The sequence below is a fragment of the Zosterops lateralis genome, assembly GCF_965231275.1.
Source record: "Zosterops lateralis genome assembly, chromosome: 28".
Taxonomy (NCBI): domain Eukaryota; kingdom Metazoa; phylum Chordata; class Aves; order Passeriformes; family Zosteropidae; genus Zosterops; species Zosterops lateralis.
This window is the reverse complement of record NC_139788.1, coordinates 1,993,449-2,020,413: the sequence shown is the minus strand read 5'-3', so window position 1 is coordinate 2,020,413 and position 26,965 is coordinate 1,993,449. Positions and strand designations below refer to the sequence as shown.

The 26,965-nt window shown below is 41.0% G+C and overlaps 1 protein-coding gene across 1 annotated transcript; it reads left to right on the top strand.

Annotated features, from left to right (window-relative positions):
• Nucleotides 1–1,924: 1,924 nt before the first annotated feature.
• On the top strand, nt 1,925–26,959 carry KDM1A (lysine demethylase 1A; the record flags this gene model as incomplete). Its single annotated transcript, XM_083879302.1, has 20 exons — nt 1,925–2,209; nt 4,325–4,490; nt 9,159–9,218; nt 12,890–13,023; nt 14,541–14,619; nt 15,106–15,198; nt 15,893–15,999; nt 16,878–16,959; nt 17,772–17,866; nt 18,052–18,194; nt 18,641–18,731; nt 19,313–19,447; nt 20,354–20,427; nt 21,087–21,198; nt 21,581–21,713; nt 22,448–22,635; nt 23,028–23,142; nt 24,225–24,352; nt 24,677–24,823; nt 26,128–26,959. 20 exons carry the CDS (start codon nt 1,925–1,927, stop codon nt 26,311–26,313), a joined length of 2,553 nt encoding a protein of 850 aa, XP_083735428.1. The 3' UTR covers nt 26,314–26,959.
• Nucleotides 26,960–26,965: the final 6 nt, after the last annotated feature.

Here is a 26,965-nt window from a genome sequence, read left to right as displayed (position 1 = left end):
GTGTCAAGTTTTGAATGAGATGTTGGTTGGTGTAAAGCTACAGAAAATATGTTAATTATGCTTTGAGAAAATAATTTGTCCACTCCATTAGGTAACAATTATATGCAAAAATTAATTTTCTGGCTTTTTCAGAAACTTGGGTAAATGCAAACAAAAGGAGATTAAAAGATGAAGGAAATGCCAGTTCCTATGGAAGCATGAAATACTTAAAATACCTTGCTCACAGGTAAAGATAGTGTTCTTACAGCAATTCCCTGTTACTTCCTTTTCTGCCCATCAGTGTTCAGTTATCTCTGCAGTTTTTCTAGCTGGATTTCATATATAAATACTCAACAAGGTTTCAGAGTTGGTTCCAGTTGCTTCTCAGCACTGCAACTGTCAGTGTGTTCTGCTGAGCTTCACCTGCCCAATTTCTACTGGGCATCTGGAGTGCCTCAGCTACATCTGGCAGACCTTCCACAGCCTCAAATTGTTTCCTGTCTCCCTGAGAATGGTCAAAATTACACCTAAATCAAGTTCTGCCTTCCCAGGTCCCTGAATGCTCCCACAGGGTCTGTACAGCCTTGTGATGGGCCAGCACAGCTTCAGGACAATATAGGTCTGCTTAGACCAGCCACCATCCCTGCGAGGGAATGACCAGTTATAAGGAAAGAGGCAAGAAAATTTACTTTTCTGTTACCTTTAGCAAATACTCTTCAGATACTCAAGGGAACCCAGAGCAGAACATCTCTGGCATCTGTGGGACTTCATCAGCAGAGTCTTGTCCAAAGGCTGGAGCTTCAACTTCCCATTCCCTGCCTTACCAGTAGAAACCTGAGAGAAGACGTGCTGAGGAAAAGTGACAGATATTGAAAGGTGACAGAAGGGCTAAAATTGAATCCTTTGTGAATGTGATGTGTCCTGGTAATGTGTGCTGGCAGCCCAGAGACCCAAGTGCCCTGGACTGATCCCCAGCAGGGATGGGCAGCACAAGGAGGGGATTCTGCCCCTCTGCCTCCAGCTCTGGCATCTCAAATAGAACAAAGGTCTGTTGGAATGAGTCCAGAGGAGGCCACAGAGGTGTTGGAGCCCCTCTGCTCTGGAGCCAGGCTGGGAGAGCTGGGGCTGTTCATCTGGAGAAGAGACCTTAGAGCTCCTTGTGGGATGTAAAGGAGCTGCAGTGGAGCTGAGAGGGGCTTTGGACAAGAGCATAGAGTGACAGGACAGGGAGGGATGGCTTTGAGCTGAAGGAAGGTAGATTTACATCAGGTAGTATGAAGAAATTCTTTACTGAGGGACAACAGGCACAGGTTGCCCAGAGCAGCTGTGGCTGCCCATCCCTGAAAGGTCCGGGTTGGACAGGACTTGGAGCAGCTGGTTTTTGCCCACGCTTTAAGATGAGCTTTAAGATCCCTTCCAATCCAAACCATCCTGTGTTTCTGTGATGAAACAGGAATAAACATCTCCCTTTCAAAGCATTTCGAGTTCACGCAGGACTCTTAATGGCCACAGGGCTCCTTGTTGCTCTGGGTGTCCAGCAGGTCCTGCTGCTGTGGGTCCGGTACGATGTCCGGGGCCGATGTGCGATGTCCAGGAGCGCTGTGGGATGTCCAGGAGCGCTGTGCGATGATGTCCGGGGCCGATATCCGTGGTCGTGCCCACTCAGGTCCCCACGGCGGCGGCGGCGGCGGCTCGGCGGGGCGGGCGCGGCTGCAATGACGCTCCTCCAGCTGCAGGGGGCGCTGCTGGGCAGGGCCCTCCTCCTACGGGTCTGCACAGCGCCCCCTGCCGCCCGCGGGGTGCACAGCGCCCCCTGCCGCCCGCGGGGTGCACAGCGCCTCCTGCCGCCGGCGGGGCCTGCCCGGTGCGCGCGCGCGCGGCGGCCCGGAAGTGACGTTGTGGGGCCGCAGCCCCGCGCGGCTCCTTTGTGCCGGCGGCGGGGGCGATGCTGGCGGGCGGCAAGAAGGGCGCGGAGGCGGCGGCGGGCGGCGAGGCCGGGCCGGAGGCTCCGGTGCCCCCGCCCGCCGCCGCCGGAGCCCTGGGCTCCTCTTCGGATAGCGGCGTGGCTTCGGAGCGCACCCCCCGCAAGAAGGAGCCGCCGCGGGCCTCCCCTCCCGGCGGTGGGTCCGAGCCTTCGGCCGTCGGGGCCGCCCCCGCGCCCGGCGGGGAAACCACCGGCATCGCCGAGACCCCCGAGGGCCGCAGGACCAGCCGCCGCAAGCGAGCTAAAGTAGGTGTGGGGCGGTCCGGTGGTGGGGCCCGGCGGCGCTTCGTGCGCGACGTGCTCGGGCCTGGCCCTGCTCCCGCTCCCCTCCTCGGGAATCCTGGGGATCCCTGCTCGGGAGCCCTTCCTCGGGGAGTCCCGAGAGACCCTGCTCCCTTCCTCAGGGCGTCCTGGGGGCTCTGCTTGAGCAGCCCTTCCTTAGAGAGTCTTGGAAGACCCTGCTCGGGCAGCCCTTCCTCAGGGCATCCCGGTCCCCGGCCCTGCCGTGGGCTCTGCACACACCGGGCCCTGCCCAAGGGGGCAGGTAACATCCCCAGGACCGAGCGCTCCGGTGTCCAGAGTGCAAAAGATAAACTGGGGGACACGCAGGAAAAGCCACATTCGTTTAAGATTAAGAACAAGATCCCCTGTTGTCCTGGCTCACATTCGTGGGCTCTGGGGAGGATCGTGCCCCGTCATAAGAGAGAGCTTTCTGCAGCTGTTTAGGAACTTTTTTTGCGGTTTCTGAGCGGATACCGAGCAGTAAAACACCCCAAATCCATGGGAGTGCATTGGAGCGCTCGTGAATTTACATTTTATCAGCAAATCCTTCTGTTACTGCGGTGTATGGCTGCAGCCTCTCCAGGCTCCTGTGCCCGGGATGATGTTGGTTTTGCAGGGTCGGTGCTGGTTTTTGCAGGGTCGGTGCTGGTTTTTGCAGGGTCGATGCTGGTTTTTGCAGGGTCGGTGCTGGTTTTTGCAGGGTCGGTGCTGGTTTTTGCAGGGTTGATGTTGGTTTTGCAGGGTTGATGCCATGCTCAGTCCTCACTGTTCCTCATCTTCCCTCCATTGGTATTGGAGAGCTGAGTCCAGGCTGTGTGAGATTTAGCAATAAAATCTAACAGCTGTAAAAGGTCTGCAATAGTTTGTAATTCTCCAATCAGTATGTAATTCTCATTTGTTGTTCTGAATATGTGAGAACATTACCTTTTTTTTAATGAAAACTTTTTTTTGAAACCTTTTTTCAGAAGATCTTGCCTGTACCCGGGGTTGGGGTGTTTGACATGGAAGCTGAAATGACTTTGGACTTGTTTTGTCCTGTGGCATTGAGTGTGGCTCTTCAGAGCCGTTGTGTGATGTGATAACTGGACTGATCCTTCCCTACCCTTGTTGGGTAGGTCAGTCTGGTGCACCTTTTAAATTAAAATAAGGAATAAGGAAGGCATATTTTACAGTGGGTGGTGAGGCCCTGGCACAGGTTGCACAAAGAAGCTGTGGCTGGAGATGTTGATGGGCACTTTGGACAGGGCTTGGAGCACCCTGGTCTGGTGAAACCCATGGCAGGGTGGGTGAAATGAGATAGTTTGAACATTCCTTCCAGTCCAAGCCATTCTGTGATCCTCAGAGCAGCATTCCTTCTTTACAGTGGTCTGTGAACTGGTAGGAATTAGTGCTCTGTGCAGATTGTGATGTTTCTTTGCACTGACAGTGCCCACCTGCAAAGGGTGTTTATCTCTTGTATCACCATCTGTCCCCTTGAGCTCTCAGACCAGCACAAGGTCACCTTCTCATGGTGTGGACTTAGTTTGGGAGGGTATCTAGGTTTAAAATAAATCTAGGGGAAAACTTAGGGGTTTTTTATTGAACTTGATGGTTTTTCAGAAGTTGTGGAGGCTCAGACTTTGAAGGGCCTTTGGACAGAATAGTTGTGTGGTGATATACACCAAATATCCATGGAAATACATGTGTGTACTGAGAGGTCACCATCACTGGCTTCAGAGTAGGAGCTCCTGGAGGTGCAACAGTGGGAAAAACTGAATATGCTGGACATTGTGGGATGTAAATACTTAATAGCAGATCACAGAGTGTGTTAGTGTCTTAAAGAACCCAGGGTTTCCTGTACACAGGCTTCCCAAAGCTACTTTGAATTGTGCCCATTGTTGCTCTTTTTTAGTGACTGAACTTGGACTATGAAAGATTTTTTCTTTTGATGAGAAATCTAGAATTGTTTTTGTTGTTTCCTGTTGGAAACATAAGGTAACTCAAGCCTTATCTTTAAGCAGTTTTGTTACTTGCAATATTAATGTTAGTCGGATTTACAGGCACCTTCAGTGTGTTTATGTTCTGTTGTGCTTTTCACAGGTCGAGTACAGAGAGATGGATGAGAGTCTTGCAAACCTGTCAGAAGATGAGTATTACTCTGAAGAAGAGAGAAATGCTAAAGCTGAGAAAGAGAAAAAACTGCCCCCACCACCTCCACCAGCTCCTGCAGAAGAAGAGAATGAAAGTGAGCCAGAGGAGCCATCTGGTGAGTGGAGAGAGACCTTCTCCTCTGAAATGAAATCATTTAACCTGATTTGTTAACAGAAATTAGGTAGGGCTGGGTGTGGCATCATGAATCCCATGTCTGGTTGCAATCTGGTTTTGAATAATTGTCCTACAGTGTTTTATTTGCTGGCCCCACGTGTGGAAGGAGGGGAGAAATGCAGAACAGCCTGATAAAGATAGGAATATGCATTAATATAATTCCAAATGCAGCCAAACCTCTTGTGCTAGAGTCTCATGATCATTTTTGAATTATCTTTGGAAGCTTGTCCAGAATAGCCTTTCTGGCTCTCTGCTGCCACACCTGCTGAGTATAAACTCAGAGAGAAAAGAGGTTGTTTTTATGGGGGGTTTGTTATGCAGAAGAACAGATTTAAACTACTCTGATTCCTGTGGCTCTAAACAATGACTCTAATCTTAAATTCTGGTTGGATACTGTTTGCTTCAATTTCAGTGCTTTCCCTCTTAGCTTAGACAGAGCTTCACTTTACATTGAGAAGGTTTTTTTTGGTCAGTTTTTGCAATCTGTGGTAGTAGCAGTAGCCTGTTCTTTACCTCCATTGTTTTTACAGCTGCCACCATTAGTGAGGTCTGTTGTTGGGGTGTCACTCAGCTGATAAAAATTCATGCTTTTGCAAAGTTTAGAGCCAAGAGATTCATGAGATAACGTGTGTGCTGGTGTTAGACAAGAGCTGAAATCTAGTAGTTGAATCTTTGCAGGTTCATGTGAGTCACTATTAGACTTAAGTTATCCTAATTTTCTTTTTGGCTGGCAGGTTTGAGAACATAAGACTGGTGTTAGCTTGGAGTATTCCTATCTTCAGTTGCAAAAAAAAAAAAAAAAAAAAAAAATTAAAAGCTGTGGGTGTGGGTTTTATCTCTTAGGATTTACCATTGTAACCTCTCCTTGTTGCAGCTGTTGGCTCCTGCCTTGATACAGAAATATTGCAGCTCATGCTTGACTGAAATACTTGCAGTGATAAAAAACCTGCCCAGTTGTAGCTGATGTAGCAAAAATGGAATTTTAATAGGTGTAATTAAGGAAGTATTTTAAGCTTAGTATTTCATTTAGCTTAGGCATTGTGTTTAATCCTTGAGACCTGATATTGATACACTTCATTTCTCTCAGATTCCATTTTGTGCCTCTAAGAATGATTATTGAAATCAGTTTGAGACACAATCAGTGGAGTCCAGTGGAACAGGTTTTGTCTTGTGAAGGAAAGAACATGGAAGATGAGCAGTGATGAGTCATGGAGTTCTGTACACACAACAGCCTGATATTATTTTGTAACCACTGTATTTATCCATCTTAATACAATCAATTTTCAAACAGGCTGCCTAGAAATGAGTAGATTTCAGGTCATCATATCATTTCTCTGTTCCTAGAATCTGTGACTATGCATGAAGCAATAAAGTAGAAAGAAGACAGATTTCAAGCTGTCACTCCATAGCTAGTCCTGCTGTAATTTTAAGGTTTCTGAGACTATATTTGTTTGTGAGTCTCTCTGTTTTTGTCTTTATTAATATAGTTGTCAAGAAAATCAGGTCATCTTATGTTGGCTGTTAAAAGTGCATTGAAACTTCTAATTCAGCCACCCCTTAGAAGGAGGAGGCAGCATGGAGTCTGCTGTGTATAAAAGCAGTGTTTATAATTGAGGTTTTTCCTTTCTCTGTCACTTTGAAGGAAAAATTGAAGCATTATAAGAAATATTAAATTGGACAGTAATACTAGAGTAGGATTGAATACTGAAAATACAGGAAAATTTTAGTTAGCCTGGGTATTACTGTTAATTTATTCTCATTGCAGACCTTAAAAATTAATTTCTGTGTTTAAATCCTGAAAAAATGCAGGTAATGCAATAGAGGTTGTCACATTCCAGCTTTGGAGCTGAAAAGCCTGATGGTGCAACTTAAAAATATTCTGGTGCTGGTGTTTGGTATTTCATTAGCTTGTCCCCACAGACAGCTCACAGGGAAAGGATTATTTAATGTCACACTACAGGTGACAGAGCCTGGCCTTTCTTGAGTAGGTTCCATTCCTGTGTTCAGCTGTGGGGAATTCCACGTGTTGTGGCTGTTACAGTCTGGATTTGGAAGATATCCTGCATGCTATTGCAGAGCAGTTTTAAAAGGTGTGGCAGTATTTCATGGTTAAGATAATTTCCCTAGAGTATCTCTCTTCTTTTTACTTGAGGAATATTGTCTAATAGCAAAAAATTTCCAAACTCCCTTGCAGTGCTGACTGATGACATTTGTGTTCCTGTTTGGAATCAAGGAGCTTGCTTCTTTTTTTTTGTTTTGTTTTTATTTTCCTCTAAGAATCTTTGTTTTGTTTTTCCTCACCAAATTGGATTTTCATTTTTAGAACTATAGAAGATTTTCTTTACTAGCTCTTGGCCTTTTAGTGTTATCAATATTCTTGGTGGTAATCCTGTATTTTTAGGTGCTGTTTTCCAAGGAACTGAATATGATCAAGATTAAGATCAAGGGAATGGTCAAACTTAGTGGTGCTTTGTCTCTACTTTACCTGACTTGTCAGTTTTCCTAAATAAATTCAGTACTTTGTGATACTTGTGTGCAGCTATTCTTCATTTTGAAACAGTGGATAATGACATGAAGCAGATTCCTTTGTGGACCTTCCTCCTCACTCTTCAGCTCACACTCTGGTATTCTGTTGCCTTGAGACTTTGAGCAGATTCTGCTCTTGGACACGTCCTGTTGAGCTGCAGTAGTTTGATGTTAACAGGGATCAGCAGTTTGCTTGCTGCTAGTTCCTTTACAGCTGGGATCTTTTTTCCAGGGAAGGAGAGGGAATCTTCACTAGCAGGCCTTGTCTGCTCACACTGAGTATTCTTTTAGAATTGTCCAAGCATTCAGTAATAATGATGAGAAGAGGAAGATTCTGATTTCTTTCTGTAAGCTGAGAACAGTTTTTTCCCCCTCTGCTCACTGTCAGTGTTAATTCAGGGATTATGAATGTCATAGACTGAAGTCAGAATATATTTAATTTCTTAACTTATGGAAGGCACAGGTGAAACTCTTATTGCAAATTAATGGCCTATGTTTGACTGTAAATATTCATGTTTCAGTTGTGTTAGTCTCTCCCAGAATGGAAGCAAAATAAAGTACTTGCAATGTAGATCAAGTAAAGAATTCTGTCTTGCTGTTGCAGATATGTTTATTCACAGAATCTTAACTTGGGTCTTGTGAGGCCTGTCAAAATCTGACTTGTCCCAGTCTCTCTGTGAGTTTTTTTTTTATTTCCCTACTGGCAGACTGATTTTATACAAGTGCTAGTTATACCTCCTCTGCTGTACTAAGGGAAAATGGAGGTCTTGTTTCAGTTCCTATTTTGTTTTATCTGTAGATGTTTAATGTGACATTCTAGATTAATCCAGTTTAGCACAGTATGGAAACATTTGTTTACCTTTCTGTGTCTTGCTTTAGGGGTTAAATCTGTAGCTCAGGTGAAATTTTTCTCAGTTAGTGTGTCCCCTAAGAGCCTTAAATTACATTCTGGCCAAATTGTCCACCCAGACTCTACAGAGTATTAACAATTGTGTGTTTAGCCTCAGGTTATGCCTGTTTGGAGATGACACCTGGGCAGCTGTGCTCTAGGAAGTGACTGTCCCTTCCAGTGACCATTGCAGAGTGTTCAGTGCCTGTTGGTTTGGACTTGCTGACTTGTGTGTGTGGTTTGAAGGAGCCTCGGTACAGCAGGAGGCAGCCCTGGGCCATCCCTGAGGTGTGCTGTGCCTTCCTGAGCCCTGCAGGCGATGGGGCTTCAGGCAGATGTCTGATGCTGGAAGAATATTGGCCATGAGCTCAGCTCAGAGCTGGTGTCTCCTGTGGAGTGAGCAGTGTGTGAGGTGTGGAGTGCCTTTGCTCTGCAGACACTGCAGCTGTACTCATCTCTCTTCTCTGTTCCTGCTTGTGTGGCACTCCTGTTCAGGACTTAGATACAGGCTGAGGTAATTCTGAGACTTCTTCAGGTCTTTCAGATGAGTGCTTAGCCTTTCCTCATGTTTCCACTGCTGGGAATGTTGAAAGACTGATGTCTTTCAGTGCTGGGTGTTGATCACATCACTGATCAATGGTGTGACATGTATTTGACTTCAAAGACGGTCTTAGTGTGTTAGAACACTGATGGTGTATCGAGGGTACTGAAGCCAAAGTAAGGGGTCTGAGCCTTTGAAGAAAAGCTTAAAGGAAGGGTTTATGGGGAAAAAAAATAGGGTCTCCTGAACATAAGAGGCTTTACAAAATGCTTTAAACTATCTCCTTGGGATATGGGGAGACTTGGGAGCACCAAAGGCAAGATTATCAAATTCTTAGGGTTTGAGATCCATAGTGTCTGATGGTATCCATCTGCCAGATCATAAGTATTTATCCACCAGGAATGCTACATATGGTGTACTTCTTTATTTCCCATAAAATCTGATGTAAAGCGTTCCAGTAACCTGGATAACACTTCAGAACATAATTTTTTTTGGTGCCCTGAACCTAGGTTCCAGAAGATGGGATTCTCAGAAAACGGGTTTAGTTAGTTGGTGAAATTTAATACCTAAAAACGCCAACTGCCGGGCCTTTATGTCCAGTATGGTTTAACTTATGGAGTAAGGTCCCTGAGTTCTCCTCTTTCCTTCCACAGGGCAAGCAGGAGGACTTCAAGACGACAGTTCTGGAGGGTATGGAGACGGCCAAGCATCAGGTGAGGGTGGCGTTTGATGCTTGCCACTGATAGCAGGAGCTGCCAGGTTAGGGATCGATGCTTGCAGGTGTGCATGGGTGTGCTGGTCCCCGATTTAGCCAGAGCTGCAGGAGTTGTGAACCCACCAGTTTTAAAAAGTGTGGGGTAATTCAGAGTTCAGTCAAGGTTTATAACGACTGTGGAAAAGGGCACTTAGCTAATAACCTGTGTTGAAATGCCTCAGGCCGATCTCTCATCCCTCCACTCCTCTCCATGTTCAGAGGAGTCTAAATTCCATCTTACCTAGCCAGATTGTACCACCTGGATTGCCACAGAGCTTTAGAGCAGTACACCCTTTGCTAATCTGCTGAAGAAACATAGCACAGAGTACCTTTTTGCTCCTTCCTTTTTGTCTTTTGAAGGGATTTCTGTTTGACCTGTGTGCCAGCACTTAGCCCAGGAGATTGTCTGCTGGGCAGATTCACAGTCTGCTCCTCACTGGACTGGATTGTCAATTGTATTCACCTTCTGGCCTCGGTGCTGCTGCTGGCAGTATTCACTGCTTCATTCACAGGATTGGTGTCTTTACTCTTAACTACTTGGAGTGCTACTTAAATCTTCCTCCAACTCTGCTGCTTTTGCTCTCACTTCAGGATTAGGGTTTTAAACAAGTGTTAAAGGCTCCAGAACGTATTCTGTACCTCTGAGTTGCTCTTTTTGAAGCAAATAAAACTTCAAGATACTCATCTAAGAGAGCATCCTTTGCTGTTGTAAGTAAGGGAGCCAAAAACTGTTATGGATGTCACCACTTGCATGGAGCTGCTGGTTATTATGGCTCATGGGCTTAAGGATGCATTGCTTATTTCATTTTTAGGTAGGCATTGGCTGATTGGAAATTCTGCATATTTTGCATTTTGTATTATGTGCTCTAACAACTGTCCAAATCGACAGCCAAAATCCTTTCATTCAGTGTGTTCATCTGCAAATGTGTTTGTAAATCTTTAAATGAGCAGCATTCATCAGGGTTTGTTCTGTGAGGAAGAAACTCAATACTCAGAATTTCAGCCAATTAGTTGCTAGTGCTGGATGTCAGGAAATGGGCAAGTGTGTGTGTGCAAATGTGTGCAAAGAGGAGTTGATAATCCAGTCTAGGCAGAACCTTCCCAAGGAGAAATATGTAATTCTGAACTGGTAATCCCTTTAATATGTGGCTTTCATGAAATACGAGCAGTAAGGGTGTGAAATGGGATTTAGTCAGCCTGAAATCCAAATCCATTTAGATTTGAGCTGTGTAGTTGCAGAAATCTATTCAAGGACATTTAGTTCTTATAAGATCTTCCAGTGGTTGGCCAAATAAAAATGCTCTCTTTGCTATTTAATAGCTATGCTTTTTCTACATTCTTGTATGGAACACTCTTGGGGGTTGTTTTATTAGCTTTTTTTTTTCTTTTTCCTGAATACCTGTGCTCATCTGCAGCTACTCTGTTATTCCACTTTTAAAGTTTGAAAGATAAATGGCCTTAAAAGCTCAACTCAACCCACCTTGGGAGTTCTTTTCACACCTCTTGGCAGCACCATGTTCTCTGGCTGCTCAATTTGAAGAAATAAATCCCAAAGCTTTTCAAGAAATTGCTGAGTTGTCTTAAATCCACACATCTGAGAGTTTGCTGGTGTTTGATGACTAAATGGCTTTTTAGCAGGTACCTGGAGAAATAAACTTCTTCTATCACAAACCTGTAAGGGGGAATCAGGTTCAGCATTTCAGGTCTTTAACTGCCCATTCTCTGAAAATTGTGCTGCTGAGCTTTTTGCCAGCACTTGAGGATCTAGAACCTTAATTAAGATTATTAGCACTAATAAAGTGTCAGAGAATTGGTAACTTGTTTGATTTCCATGCCCAGTTTTCCAGAATTCATAGTTGAGCATGATGGAAGGACAGCAGAAGGGCTGGGGGATGGTTGTTGCTGGAGAAACTGAACTCTTAGTAGAGCTGTGGGTTTCTATTCTCATATTTCTATCCCCTATTTCTATTCTAATATTAGTGCAGGAAACATTGTGGGTGTGTCAACTTCTCCTGTGGTTAATTTTATTTTACTTGCAATGCTCTGTAGATTCTGTTACTCATTTCTTCTTGTAAAATCTGTGTAAATTATTACAGACAGTTTTCTTTACCTTGAGTCATCACACAGATCTTTTGATCTTTACTTGTGAATGAATTTTTGGTTGTAGTGTTGGGTTGTTTTTTTTTGTTTTGTTTTTTTTGGGTTTTTTTTTTTTTTGTTTTGTTTCGTTTTTCATTGGTTGGTTTTTTGTTGTTTCTTTGGTTTGGGGTTTGGGGATTTTTTTTTTTTCTTGTTGTGGGGTTTTTTTTTGTTTGGTTGGGTTTTTTGTGTGGTTGTTTTTGGTTGATTTGTTTTGGGAGTTTTTGGTTTGGGGGTTTTTTTTGTTAGTTTCACAACCATTTCCCTCCTTGATTTTTTTTTTTTTCAGCGCCTTTAGGAAGTAAAAATGCTTAAAGGGGGTGTGTGGTGGCACCAGAATTAAAAGCAGGGAACTCCTCTCCCTGGTACTGCTGTACATGAACTTCAAACTCTCAAACCATTGTCTTGATTAGTGTAACACACTGCAAGCTTCTATTTACTTTGCTATTTATTGTAATCATTTGAGCAATTCCAGTTTCAGCAAGTGATCTTAATCATACTTATGGGGGTTTTTTTTGTGAAGTTTTTCTTCTGTCTTTCTCGATTGAATGCCTTGTCCTCTGTCCTGATGGAATTCACTTCTAGCACATGGGAGATTTATTTTTTTCTTGCTGTATTTCACATCTCAGTACCTTGTTTTGCTCTCTGTGCCTGACAGGATTTGCTTTCTGCACTTTTGCTGTAGCCCTTGATGCAGCTGTGTCTTAGTTTGTCACTTTTTCTATAGTACAAAACAGCAGAGACTGAGGAAGGCAGGGTACAGAAATGCAGTTTCATCACTGGCAGTGTGTGAATTGGTAGAAATGCAGGTTCCTGTATGAATGAAGGCTTTACATAGAGAAAACCTCTTCTGTATGGCTTCAGCATCAGCCTTTTACATGTGGAGCATTTAAAAAGAAGAGTAGGAAATCTGTTTGGAGGGAGCACAGGAAATGCCTAAGGGTGATTGTATTTCATTGCACTGCCTGCTGTAAATATATCAGATATGCAAAAGGACAGTTTAAAGTGGGTTCCTCCAGCTGGGGAAGGTCAGTGCAAATTAAACTTTGACAAGCAAGTGAGAGAGGATGGTAGATGCTGTGTTTGTTTATCACAGATATTTTGGCTTTGAACAGGTACTGAAACAGTTTTCCAGTTGTGTTAGAAACTGGAATCCACACAAATTAAGGACAGCATCTAAAATAATTATGTTTTATTGCTAATACATATATTATGTATGTGTGCTATATATAATATATGGATATGTGCCCCCACCCCACTTATTTGTCAGGCTTTGTTTATTTACTTGTTTGTTTTATCTCCCCTGCAGTGTAGCTTTTTCACTATCTCTAGATACCTGTAATTCAGAAAACTCTTAACTTAGAAACCTTGCAGAAGTAAAATAAAAGAACTAAAATGAAAGCCTGCCACGAAATTAGCCACTGGCTGATTGCACTGGCTGGGAAGGATCATGTTTGCAGTGCCTGTAGACTCCTTGTCTTTTTATTGTAGGTGTGGAGGGTGCAGCTTTCCAGAGCAGACTTCCACACGACCGTATGACCTCTCAAGAAGCTGCTTGCTTCCCTGATATAATCAGTGGGCCCCAGCAGACTCAGAAGGTCTTTCTGTACATCAGGAACCGCACCGTAAGTTTGTTGTGAAAGTGTTGGTGGAAAAAGGGTAGGAAATTTGTGTAAAACATTTTGGCTGTTACCATGTTGTGATGGAATTTTTTTGGTTTTGGGACAGTGGGGTTTCATTTCTGGCATCCTGTCGTGCTCTTTAAGTTGTTAAGAAATGTGCTCTCCAGTTTTTGGTCAAAGCAGCATAAAGAATCTGTAACGTATTTACAACATCCAAACCAGGGATCAAGGCATAAAGAATCTGTAGTGTATTTACAATGTCCAAAATAGGGATCAAGGCTTTCTCCTGTATTTTGGAAAACTGAAGTCATGTTAGAAAAATTACAGTAGGGAAAGCAAGAAATGTTTTGAAAATTGCTGTGTTACCATAGTTAAGAGACAAAACACCTTATGCACAACTCAGTTTTCTCACAGACTAAAGATGATCAGGAAACATCACGGGGTACTGACCATGGTAACACCCAGTGCTTAATAACTTAAAGAAATTATTTAAAATTTATGTGTGGTGGACATCTTCATGCTGAGAGCATGATTTCTGCTATTCCTGTAAAATATTCCTCTAACTCTAGTTTGTAACTTCTGGGAAGTCATGAGATATAAAAAAACAGACCAGAGCATGCCAAAGAGGTTGGAAAACAATTTGATTAAAATGAGCACTGAGTGATCCTTTTACAAATGTATTGGAAGCAGAAAAGCCTTCCACTGAAATTAAGAAATTACTGGAGAGAGATATTTGCAGGGAAAAGCAGCACTGCTGGTCTGTGGGCCTTATTCACTCCAGAGGAACTTCTCCAAATTATTTCTTAATCATTCCTATTCCTCATAGTTGTACAATTTCCACTTTAATTTGGTATCTGTGAGGAACTGTGAAGCTCAGCAATGCAACTCTAGAGAAACACCCAAATAACTGACTAATTATGAATGGATGAGCTAGATCTATGCACAGACCAGTAAAATTATTTATTAATTCCTGCCTCTGTGCTACAAAGTAGGAGTTCTGTTTTTTAGTATGAATTGACCTACTTACATATCACAGACAATTCTTCCTGCTCGATTTTTTGAACTGTAAATGTCTTGTAAATAAGTTTTTTTGAGTATATGCGGCCAGTGCAGTCCATGGTTGTGTCTTATATTGATGAAGATGGATTGGATCATTAAATATTGGAGATAAATAAACTTTATAGCATGATAAATACTGCTGTAACTTTTACAAAAACATGAAATCTGATGCAAAAAAGACAATGTTGACTGACATTTCCAGCTCCTCACACCTTTCTGCTACCTTGGTGCATTTCCACATATTTGAAATGATGTGAGAATTTCAGACTGTATTGCACCTTAAGGAACACTGGAAGGTGAAAATTCAGTGTGGCTTGGGTAGTCCTGCCAAAATTTAATTCATTAGGGAGTTTTATCTGCTGACAGTTTGATAGCAAAAACACACCTGGAAAATACCTTTTTTTAATTATTATTATTATTATTGCTTAGTATGATGTGTTGTATTGTTTGTTTAAATGCAGCTGCAGCTCTGGTTGGATAACCCAAAGATACAGCTGACATTTGAAGCAACTATCCAACAGTTAGAAGCACCTTATAACAGTAAGTCAAGTTTTTTTTATTGCTAAAATTCTACTGTGTGTATCATTGCTGTTTTCTTTCACTTTTGTTTGAGGAAAAGCTGCCTGAGATGCTTCAGTCCTTTGTTAGTGGAGCTCCATGAGTGGTCATGTACAGACTGGGATTTTTGCATTATATGAATATTATATGATTTAGATTTGGTAGAGTTCATCATCTGCTAAAGAAATATCACAGGATTTATAAAAGCTGCTAAAAAAGATAGATTGTTACAGTAGAATTAATTAATGTGCAGCTTTTAAGGTTTGCTACAGCTTCTTGGTGGTTTTCAGCTGTAAAATATTGTTAATTGTATGGATTTTGGGAGGTTTTTTTAAGACTTAGGCTGGGTGTGATGCAAGAAGGCAGTAAAAGAGTGAGGAGTTACTGTTTGCAAATGGAGTTATTTATTCTGAAATAATTCTGAAATTAACACAGGTAATAATTCTGAAACTTCTCTCTTTCTTTTAGGTGACACAGTGCTCGTTCACAGGGTCCACAGTTACCTGGAGCGGCATGGGCTCATCAATTTTGGCATCTACAAAAGAGTGAAGCCCCTTCCAAGTAAGAAACTTGAACATTGTTTCTAATTGAAGGGTTTTTTTATTATTCTTAGGATGGTTTTTTGAGCGCTCTTTTGTAGGATTGCAGTGCTGAGAAAATAAAAAAGGCTGGAAAGCCATATGATTATTGGTGTTTTATTTTGGCATAGAGAAGCCATGTATTTATGTAAATCACTTTGAGAGGAAAAAAATCTTGGCAAATCTGTAGATAGTTGAGTGACTGTCACTTTTTAATGAGCTATCTTGGTTCCTCATTTAAAGTCAGGAACACAATATTGTGCTTAGATCTGTTACATGCTTATGTGATTCTTGAATTTTGCAAGTGAATTTATCTGCCCTTTTTAAGTTTTATTCTTCTAGGGCAGAAAGAAATAAAACAATGATACTTTGTCCCCAATAAATAATAGGAATTGATTTCTTCTTCAGAGAATTGCCTGGAAGCATTTTTTTTTCCTGTTTTCTTCCTTGTTCCAGATGTCCTGCTAGTGTATTTTCCTTGTACCTGTCTCAGCATTACATTCAGAATTACTTCAGTTTTCTTTTTGTTAAAGAGTTTGTTTTATCAAAACTACTCATGAGAAGAAAACTGCTTTTTTTCTTGGTATCTCTTAAATGCAACTTTTACATGACTTGTTTGCAATTCAGTGCTGCACATATAAAGGACTCTACTGCAGCTGATTTTTCTCTTTCTTTAGCCAAGAAGACAGGAAAGGTGATCATTATTGGTTCTGGAGTCTCTGGGTTGGCAGCAGCTCGCCAGTTGCAGAGTTTTGGAATGGATGTCACAGTTCTGGAAGCCAGAGTATGAATTTCTGTGCTGTTTTACTTCCATTTGGCAATTTAAGCAGTAACTTTGTCCAGTACTAGAGCAGGGCTGTGTCCCAGCAGCTCAGGGTTTGTGGTGTCCCAGGATCAGGGGGAGGAGGAAATCTAGAACATAAATAAATTTCTGCACGGATTGTCTTTGGAATCACAGTGGATTCTGTTATGACAGGTAAAAGAATTATAAAAAAAAGGCCTCATAAAATCAGACCTGCTCTGCTAAATTGTCAAAGTTAGTCTGTCTAAGTAATTTGCAAGTTCCCATGTGAAAATAGTCATGGTATGAAAACTCCTGGTATGAAAACAACCTATTCTTGGGTTGAAAAATAAGTGCATCTGTGTAAACAATGAGACCTGTTTCATGAGAACCCATAAAGGAAAAATGTAAACACCCTGAATCGTAGCATGTACACACAAATCACCTTCCGACCAATAAATGAAGTAGTAAAAAAAACTACACGAGGTCTGTAAAAACTGTATAAAATAAGTTATGTGACTAAAGAATTGGCTTTTCTCATGTGAAAATAATGGAGTGTCAGCTAACTTATTACAATAGATACTACTGTAGGAACAGTGAAATCTGCTCAAATCAGATTAGGCATAGGCTTTTTTATTTATTTCCTTTTTTTCTTCCCCTTTTTAAAATGCTACTTAAGCATTTTATTCCTTAACTCAGGTAAATTAATTGTGACTTGAGTTCACTTGCAGAGGTTTTTGGAAAAGTGTACATTCTGTTAATTGAACCTTCAGTTAAGAGAACACTTGTAGCATGTTTTGTAGATATTTCAGTGATTATATTTCAGTGAGATGTCTTATTGAATGTAACTAGAGGTTTTTAATATCTTGTCTTTGAAAAAGGACCGAGTGGGAGGAAGAGTCGCCACCTTTCGCAAAGGGAATTACGTGGCTGATCTTGGGGCAATGGTGGTAACAGGACTTGGTGAGTTTTTCAAAATCAAAAGGGCCAGGGAGGAAATGTGGAACCTTAATGGCTATTTTCTTTCATGGGCAAAATAATTGAGTATTTTTAAGTCTGAAAAAAAAAGTATGTGTTCTCCTTCAGCCTTTTTGGCAGTTTGCATAAATAGCAAAGCTGTGTGATGGGAGAGACCCTAAAGAGACAGAAAATTTCTTTAAATTTACATGGGAAAACAAGGGAGATGAGGAAATGGAGATCCATTCCAAACAGAAAGCCCTTTGTCAGAGTTTAAACCCCAAAAGTACTTTCTCCACATGATTTCAAAGAAAGTTGTAAAAAATAATGTCAAACCAGCCAAACTTCTTCCTATTTATTATTCTTTTATGGGATGACATCAGTTATTGAGGTGGTTACTCTACTAAAAAGATTGGGCAAGTGTTTAGTGTGGAATATCCTTCAGCAATGTAGTAAAATGATAAAATACTGTAAAATACCTATAAATTCCCCATTTTTACTGACAGCCTAAATTTGGTGTCTCTCATGATTAATCTTATTAAATTGGAAACAGAAACTGGTTCCACACAAAGAACTGAACTTGCACAGTTCATAGCAAAACAGATTTCAGCTTCCCTATTAAAAGACCATAATATTTTTATGTTTAATTCATATAATCATGGAATAAGGGTGTGAAGTGCAGTGTTACACTTGGTCACTGGAATGCACACACTGGAGTTGGTGTTTTAGTCTCTGAAATTGTTTAAACTGTACAGTTTTTGTTTAATTGCAGACAAATTTTACAGGAGTCTCTGTTAACTATATAAAATCTTTTTCAGGAGGAAATCCCATGGCTGTGGTCAGCAAACAAGTAAATATGGAACTGGCAAAGATCAAACAAAAATGTCCACTTTATGAAGCAAATGGACAAGCTGTAAGTCTGATACTGTTTCCATGAACCTTTTAAAAAAGGAGTAATATCTCAAAGCCTGTTACCAGGTATTAAAGTTTTTTCTCCAAGGGCTGTATTATTTGTATAATGTACTATTTATATGTTATTTATACAACTGTATTATTTATGAATGGGTTAAGAACAATTCTTGTTCTTTTGTCTCCTAGGTTCCCAAAGAGAAAGATGAAATGGTGGAGCAAGAATTTAATCGTCTGCTGGAAGCCACGTCCTATCTCAGCCATCAGCTGGATTTCAATGTTCTCAATAACAAGCCTGTCTCCCTAGGTCAGGCTCTGGAGGTTGTCATACAGTAAGTGACTCCTCTCTTTTTGGGAGACTTTTCCTATTTTGTGGATGAATTTCCAAAAGATACCTGAAACAATTGTGCTCCTAGAGCTAAGAATTACCTTCCTAATACAGCTGCTTGATCTCACAGATGGTTAAAGGAGAAAACTTCTCTTCTTGAAAGTTTCCTGCAGTAGCTCAGTGTGATTGGTGTCCACACAGTGCACTGACACTACTTGAAAGCTAATGGCAATTGTAATGGCAGAAATGAACTTCACACTCACATTTTAGTTAGTCATGTATCCCTTATTTACAGAAACTTGCATTAATTTTCCAATTGCCGTGCAATTATTTACTAAAATATCCCATGATCTGTGGTTTTATTGTGTTCCACTAATTAGATTGTGATGAGTTTTCTCATTAACTCAAGGATTTTATGTTGAGCTGACTCTCACTTCTCACCTTTTCCAGACTGCAGGAGAAGCATGTGAAGGATGAGCAGATTGAGCACTGGAAAAAAATTGTGAAAACACAGGAGGAATTGAAAGATCTTCTTAACAAGGTCAGATAATGACATTTAGAACAAGATGATGAGCATTGTGTTCCTCAGAAAGTGGCAAAATGTACAAAAATGTCCAAGGAAAAATATCCATAAAACATAATATGGGAAAAGAAAAAAAGAGGGCAGACATGATAAACAGTGATGTTTTTTAGAGATGCTGATATTGGCTGAAGCTTTTGGGGGGCTATTTAAAAATGTTTATTGTCTTCACTACAATCTGATTTGTGGTACAGAAACAGTGGTTTAGGACTACTTCCATTATTTTTGCTCCTGGTAGATAATGTTTACTTTTCTGGAAGTTTCTGAAGTTAAAAACGCTTGTGGACTGCTCTCCAATTACCTGCAACAGAGCAAGAAATTAATGATGTTGGGTTTCAGCTGTGTTATTTAGGGTTGGGGGTATTTACTGTGGCTTCTTGGAGGTAGAATTGCATATATAAGGGATACCTGCCAAAAGCAGGAAATCTTTTTAGTATAATGGCACAGTTTAAAGTGAATATTCAGTTTCCACAGTAACTTGTTGAAATCTGCCTTTTGTCATTTTTTCCCCATTTCTTCCTTTTCCTGTTCTCTGTGAAAAGATGGTGAATTTAAAGGAGAAGATTAAAGAACTCCATCAGCAGTACAAGGAAGCCTCAGAAGTGAAGCCACCTCGGGATATTACAGCAGAGTTCCTGGTGAAAAGCAAACACAGAGATCTGACTGCACTTTGCAAGGTGAGGGATCACATTCATACAGTGTGTCAGCCTGTTCTCTCAGGACTTCAGCAACCAAAAATTAGCCAAAATTTTCAGCAGATCACATTAGCCAATATAAATGTTTCTACATCTCTCACTATGATCCAGTGTTTTCAAGTAACTCTAGGTTGTAACAGTGATAGGTCTGAGTACCTTTAGCTGGGGAATACTAAAGCTCAGTTTTAGATAAGTCTGGCTTATGTCAGTATATAATATTTTGAAGATAAATTTTCATGTCAGATTTGGTCTTTAATACAGCTGGATTTCACAATAATCTAGAAATAAAATCTGCATTTGAAAAGAGATCTTTTCTCTAAGATAATGGTGGTTTCTTGACTAAAAGATTTCTTTCTATGCAAAGATTATCCTGTACAGAGCTCTGTCTGGACAAGCAGAGTTACTTCCCCTCTCTGGGAATATCCTGATGTAGAGATTTGCACTAAAAAGGAAACTAAAAAGTATTCTATCTATGATGGTGTCAGACCTGGATGTCTACCTAATTAGCTATAAACTTTTAAGAGAGATAATAGAAGAAATAGTTTGTGGAATATAATGCTCTCAGAACCACAGGAAGCTTTAAAATATATCAGGAGTGTAATGCACCCTCATGTTCTTCAATTCTGAGAGTTTAAATTCCTGAAATATCACCAAACTAATCTTTTCTGCAGTGTGACACAGAGCTCTGTATATACAAAGAGCAGAAGAGCAAAATATGCTGGATTAAATGTTGAAAAAAAATAACAAACTTGATTTAGCTTCCACTAAATCCATCAATTAATTTTTCTAGTGATTTCTATTGAGACTAGGTCCAGTCTGATGCTACATGATGTTTTTGAGTCCTTTTACATGTAAACTGGTTTTAATGGTAGCTTTTAATCTTAATAGGAGTATGATGAATTGGCAGAAACACAAGGAAAGCTGGAAGAGAAATTACAAGAACTTGAAGCCAATCCACCAAGGTAAAGATACAAACTAACAGGATAAATACTTAAAAAAGCAGTTCTTTTAGTACCTTTTCTCTGAATTTCAAAAATGCTGTGGTATGTTTTTATTATGGGAACTCAGGGGGTTACAAAAGTACAAACCCAGAGTTTGAGTTCCCTCAGTTTTAGAACTCACCTTCCTCATTTTTAGGGATGACTCAAAGAGAAAAGGTGGTTTTGATCTAAGGCGATTCTGTAGAAATCCTGGCAGTAATCAGTGCCTCATCTCAAAAGGGATTTGAGGTTTTAAATACTTGTCAGTAATGACTGCACAGACTCCTACTTATATTGGTACAATATTATTATTCTGTGCAATTTTATTTGTTTGTTATTATCCTTATGCATGCTACCTAAACCATTATTTATGTAACCCTTTATGTTTCTGAAGTTTTTAGCTTCCCTTTGAGTATTTTACATAAACTCTGCTTTAAAGACCTGAATTTGCTGGGTTTTGATACTCAGTTTCCATGAGAGAGGTCTGGATGTTTGAAATAGAATCTGTGTTGTTTTTAATGTTTTTATTTCTGGACTAAGGAGAGACTCAAAAATGACTTGTGAAGAAATTTCCAGAAGCAATGCAGTTACAATATCCTGTTCCAACAAACTAAATGTCTTTGTGTCATTTTTTTTTCTAGTGATGTTTATTTGTCATCAAGAGACAGGCAAATACTTGACTGGCATTTTGCAAACCTAGAATTTGCTAATGCTACACCCCTTTCTACACTTTCACTGAAGCACTGGGACCAGGTAGGTAGTCAGTACTCACAAATTCACTAAAAATTTGAACTGTTTTTATTTCATTCTCATGAAAGTTTGTTAAGATGTTAAGAGTTTCTAATAGTTAAGTGTGTCTGCTTTTGTGCAGGTACTGAATTCTTATTGTGATTATTATTTGATGATGAAATACCAGACAGCTTTTTGTTAGTGCCAAAACAATCTCTATCAGTATTGTCTGCTGAAAGTTTCCATATTTATTACTTGATGAATAATCAGAAAGAATTTCACATTTGACTCTTGAAAACTTTTTTTTTAAAATATTTTTTGCCGTTGTGCAGAGCTGTTGATTACTTTCTATTGATTTTAAGGGACTTCATTACGAATGCATGCTCTTTGTGCCTCTCCCTTTTAGGATGATGACTTTGAATTCACAGGCAGTCACTTGACAGTGAGGAATGGATATTCCTGTGTGCCAGTGGCCTTGGCAGAAGGGTTGGACATCAAATTAAACACGGCGGTTCGACAGGTTCGCTACACGGCATCAGGTACATGAGACCTCCAGGAAACTCCTTTGAAGGGAGCATGAGCACAGAAAATAGATTTCAATGCCTCTAGAAGTAGGTGTAAAGTCTGATATTGTAAAACCCCTCCTATTAAATGTTTGGGGTTGAATAAACAGCCACATTTCTTATTAGGATTTTGTGAGTAGTTGCTAGAGATTTATTAGTCTCAAATGGTTTTTCGATTATCTCTGTGACTCATTTGACACAGTCTTTTTCAGTTGTATTTACTGATTGTTCACATTTATTCTCTTATTTATTTATCTCATTGAAGCATTTGGAGTGAGGTCTGGGACTGCTTAAAGCTTTGTGCCACAAGACCTGGTGTTAGAAGTATAAATGAATGTAATGGAAGGAATGTTTCTTTTTGTTGTTCTTCAAAACATTGGGCTTGGGAAACCTTCAGCTACAAGAGCAGTGTAGTGAGAGGCTCACTCTCTACTTGTGTTTATTTATGGATATATTTAAATAATATTTACTGACCTGGATGAATCTTCAGACTTCTCTCAGTAAGGCCATTTTCTGATGCCACCTGAATTGTGTTTCCTGGCACAGAGCTAAATGGCCAGTAACAACTTGCCTACAAGTACAGTACTGTTAGTGTAAAGCTGTCTCCATAAGCAAAATACTTTCTGATGGGATTATGATAATCTCTTTAATTTTTAATCCAATACTCTTGCCTCATGACCTATTAAACTGTTTTTCTCTCCCTTTTCCAGGCTGTGAAGTGATAGCTGTAAATACCAGATCCACCAGCCAGACCTTCATTTATAAATGTGATGCTGTGCTGTGCACTCTGCCCCTGGGAGTGCTGAAACAGCAGCCTCCAGCAGTTCAGTTTGTGCCACCTCTTCCTGAGTGGAAAACTTCAGCAGTGCAGAGGATGGGATTTGGCAACCTGAACAAGGTACGGTGTCACAGCAGGCCTGAGGCTGTCACAGCTGGAATCTGACGTGGGGGTGGAATCTGTGTGGTGGAGGAAAGGAAGAATTGCCTTTTCCACAGATGTTTAGCTTGGGTTTGATGATGAAAATTGTCCAAGGAACTGTCTATTTCCCACACAGGCTTAAAAGAATTAAATTGCAGAAGTAGATCTGGTGAAACTTGTTAACCAGAAAATTGAGAGCACACTGACCTGTGGGAAGGCAGTTGTGGGCACACACCTCTATGGCTTATATAGATGCACTATATATTCACCAAATTTCCTTTTCTTGGTCTGTCCAGTGATAAACATCAACAGTGTAACTATTTTTATTTTTCCCCTGCACTCTTCCTAACTGTTGAACTCTTTCTTTGCAGGTTGTGTTGTGTTTTGATCGTGTCTTCTGGGATCCAAGTGTCAATTTGTTTGGCCATGTTGGGAGCACCACTGCAAGCAGAGGAGAACTTTTCCTCTTCTGGAACCTGTACAAAGGTAGCTGTGGTGCATGTCTGCCTTTGCCAGTGTAGTTTCAGATCTAGAAAAAACCACTTTTTAAAATGCTGTTAAGTGTTCAGAAATGGGTGTGATGAGAAAATAATATTTTTAGGAAGACAAATGGAAGCAGAGAACAGCACTGATTGCAGGCAGTTCTGTAGTAGGTCAGGGCAGCACTATTCATATATAAATAAGTTTACTAATGCTGGGTTCCAGGCTGTGCTTGTTAAATTCCATTTCTACTACAGCAGGACTTTGCCATTAGTAGTTTTGCCACCACAGATTGTCAGGAGATCTCTGCAGTAAATAAGGTTTTGTTACTGCCATTGAGCAGACTAAAAGCAAAGGTGTATATAAGGAGCATTATTAAATAAGTTACTTGTTTTGCAGATTCCATTCTGTCATAAGCAGGTCAAGTTTTCCTGTTAACTGGAAAAAAATTGCTGTGCAAAGAAAGTGCCTTTCTAGGCTACTGAATTATTAAAATGTTTGGCAAGATTTTACTGGAGGAATACAAATAATGAGCCTTGGAAAGCGAGGCTGTTCATGTGGCTTTTGTGGCTTTATGATGGCTCTGTAATACAGTTAACAAGTAAGGTCATGGTTTTGGTTTAGATGGAAAGATCATTTCATGTACAAATTAGCTTCACATGCTGAATTCTAAGCCTTCCTTCTCATGAAGATAGGCACAGCAGGTAGAAATGAAACAGAAATGCAGTCAAACCTCATGTGGAAGCCAAGTGAGGTGGCTGAAATCCAAAACAACAATTACCATTTCTTATGGATAGTTGGGTAGCAGTTAATGTGCTTAGACTGTGAAACATTGAAACATCATTCCTGATGTTTTTATTTACTTTTTAATACATCAGTTCTCTTGATAATTCTAAATAATACCATGGCATATATAAATTCATTTTCCTTTTGTCATATTGACATAATGGTGGAAAATTTAGGACTATTTTTATTGGGTTTGTTTAGTCTCTAACCTCGTGGCTCAGCTACAGATCTGTGTCAGTCCAACTTGTCTGATCAAAATTTCAATAATTCAATTTGTTTTTTTTCTCTCCTGTCCCCCACAGCACCAATTTTGTTGGCCTTGGTGGCAGGAGAAGCAGCAGGGATCATGGAGAACATCAGTGACGATGTCATTGTTGGTCGGTGCCTTGCCATTCTCAAAGGCATCTTTGGCAGCAGTGCTGTGCCCCAGGTCAGTGCAGGGCTGGAGGAGAGGGGAGGGCTGGTTATCATGTTGATAATGGGAGAGGAAACAGTGCACACACAGCAGGAATGTGCAGCTGTAAATGTCTGAGTTCCAGCAGCAGGGTCTGGTGTGATACATTGGAAAGACTTAAGGAATTGCCATCAAAGATTCACCTTAATATGTATTATCATAGAATATAAATGGAGTTCCACCCCTGACGTCAGCCCAAGGACTCTGTCCCTTATATTGTTGCAATTTGCACAGTTTGTATTTGTCACAAAGTGTGGGATTTGCACTTTCTCACCAAGTGAAGCTGCTGTGTTGTCTCAGCCCAAGGAGACGGTGGTGTCCCGCTGGCGCGCCGACCCCTGGGCACGGGGCTCCTACTCCTACGTGGCTGCCGGATCCTCTGGGAACGACTATGACCTCATGGCCCAGCCAATCACTCCAGGCCCAGCCATTCCAGGTGCTCCACAGGTGAGAAATGTCACAGGTATTTTTTTTAAAATCCTCCAAACAGAAAGATTTTTCAGAGTAATTTGTGTACGTATCTAAACACAACTTTAGGTAACTTGTATCTTATGATGAATGATTAAACCTGTAAAATAATTAGTTTTTTCATTCATGAATTCTGTCATCACAGGTGTTATTTTTTTGTTTAAAAAAGAGCATTTTTATTCAGAAAGCCAGTTTGGTTATGTCTGAACAGAGTGCTTAATACACTAATTATACTAATATTATACTAATTATAATACTAATGACTGTATTAACATATAATTAATATTATATGTATGGAGTGTTTCATACTCCATATTTTTGTTGTCCGTCACCATATTGAATTGAGTTGTAGTGATTTGAAAGAGGGTGAAGGCCAGAGTGAGAACAACAGGAATCAAAAGTCTCTTCCAAATGGGAGGCAGGAGTCATCTCCAGATCATGTTGAGGGAATTAAGTTTGAAAGCAACAGCCACTCTGTGTGGCTTTGGCTTTATTTGAGTTCTTGTTCTAATGATACAAGTCATTAATACACACAGCTATGAATAAAATGGTTCCCTGGAGAATGTAATAGAATGTAATATATGAACATTTATTTTTTTTCCCACTTTTTATGATTCTCTGAGTAATTGTTTAAGGTCTTAGTTGAAAGAGAAACTGCTGATTTAAGTGAATTGTTGAAGTTTTTGTTTGCTCAGTGTGCTAGAGTTCAAGTTCCAGGATCAGAAAGCATTCTTCCTAAACACATTTGACAGTTTGGCTGTAGAGTTACAGTTACAGCTGGGACATGACCCTCCAGTGCTTCTCTGGCTCTGCAAACATTCCTTATCCAACAGAGCTTTATTTTCTTGGTAATTTGTACACATAAGTTCAGTATGGCCTATCTTATATACATTACCCACACATTAATTAGACGGACACGAAAAAACCACACTCACCTGTCAGGTTGTGAGAACGAGAAAGAGGGAAGTTTATTTTGGGATTAGGGTTTAAATAGTTTTTGGATCAGGGATTGGGGGATGAGGTTGACACCTCTCTGACCCCACTGGTCAAACTAGAAGTGCATCAATTTGTCCTTCCCCCAGGAAGGAATTGCAGTTTATCAAACATCGCTCTTTGTTTATGTTACAATGCGTTATAAAGCTCCAGTACAGAAATGTAAATATCAGAAGGCTGAAAAGTTTTAGGGACGTTAAAAGAGGACTTCTAACATCGCTAAAGCATCATTTGCTGCAGATTATACCAAAACCACGACCAAACCCTGCTGTCATTCTGTGCCCCCCCAGCCCATCCCTCGGCTGTTCTTCGCGGGCGAACACACCATCCGCAACTACCCGGCCACGGTGCACGGGGCGCTGCTGAGCGGGCTGCGCGAGGCCGGCCGCATCGCCGACCAGTTCCTGGGGGCCATGTACACCCTGCCCCGCCAGCCCACCCCGGGGGTGCCCCCCCAGCAGGCTGCCACCATGTGAGGGGACAGCCAGGAGGAGCACGGAGCTCACGGCGCTGTCGGCGTGGGATGAAGATGGAGTAGTTTTGTAGCAGTGTCTGCTGAGAGGAGCCGGAGTTACTGGACGAGCCTTGGTTGGGAATGGCCTGACAGGAGGTTGCCACACCTTTGGCTTGGCAGCCTTTGGTTTTACAAAACCTTAGAGCTGTTTGAAGGAGGGTGAGCTGTTGAACACAATCCTTTACTGCAAAGCTGGTCGGGGACTTCGACTCTGCAGATGCTTCTTGGAAGTCAGAATAGCTGGAGGGGTTTTTTTAGGGTGTTTGGGGTTTTTTTCTACCTGTGTGTGTGTATTTACAGTTTGGTAATTGCACAAGGGCCTCTAGAAGCTGGTTGCTACAGATAGTAGCTTAGTGTAGAATGTATGTAAATTTCTTTGTGGGGTTTGTTTTTTTTTTACGACTTTGTTTTGAAGAGTAATATTTTGGACCAATTCTGTTCCTGTCTTGCATTCAAGAATTTGGGGCAACTGTTTGCCTACCAGTAGCAGCAAATGACACCTCTCCAGAATGGTCCATTGGCTGCTACACCATCTGCATCCTGCTGTAGAGTAACCTGGTACCACTGAGTATGCTAAGCATACTGTTTTATTAAATACTTCCAACAAAAGAGAA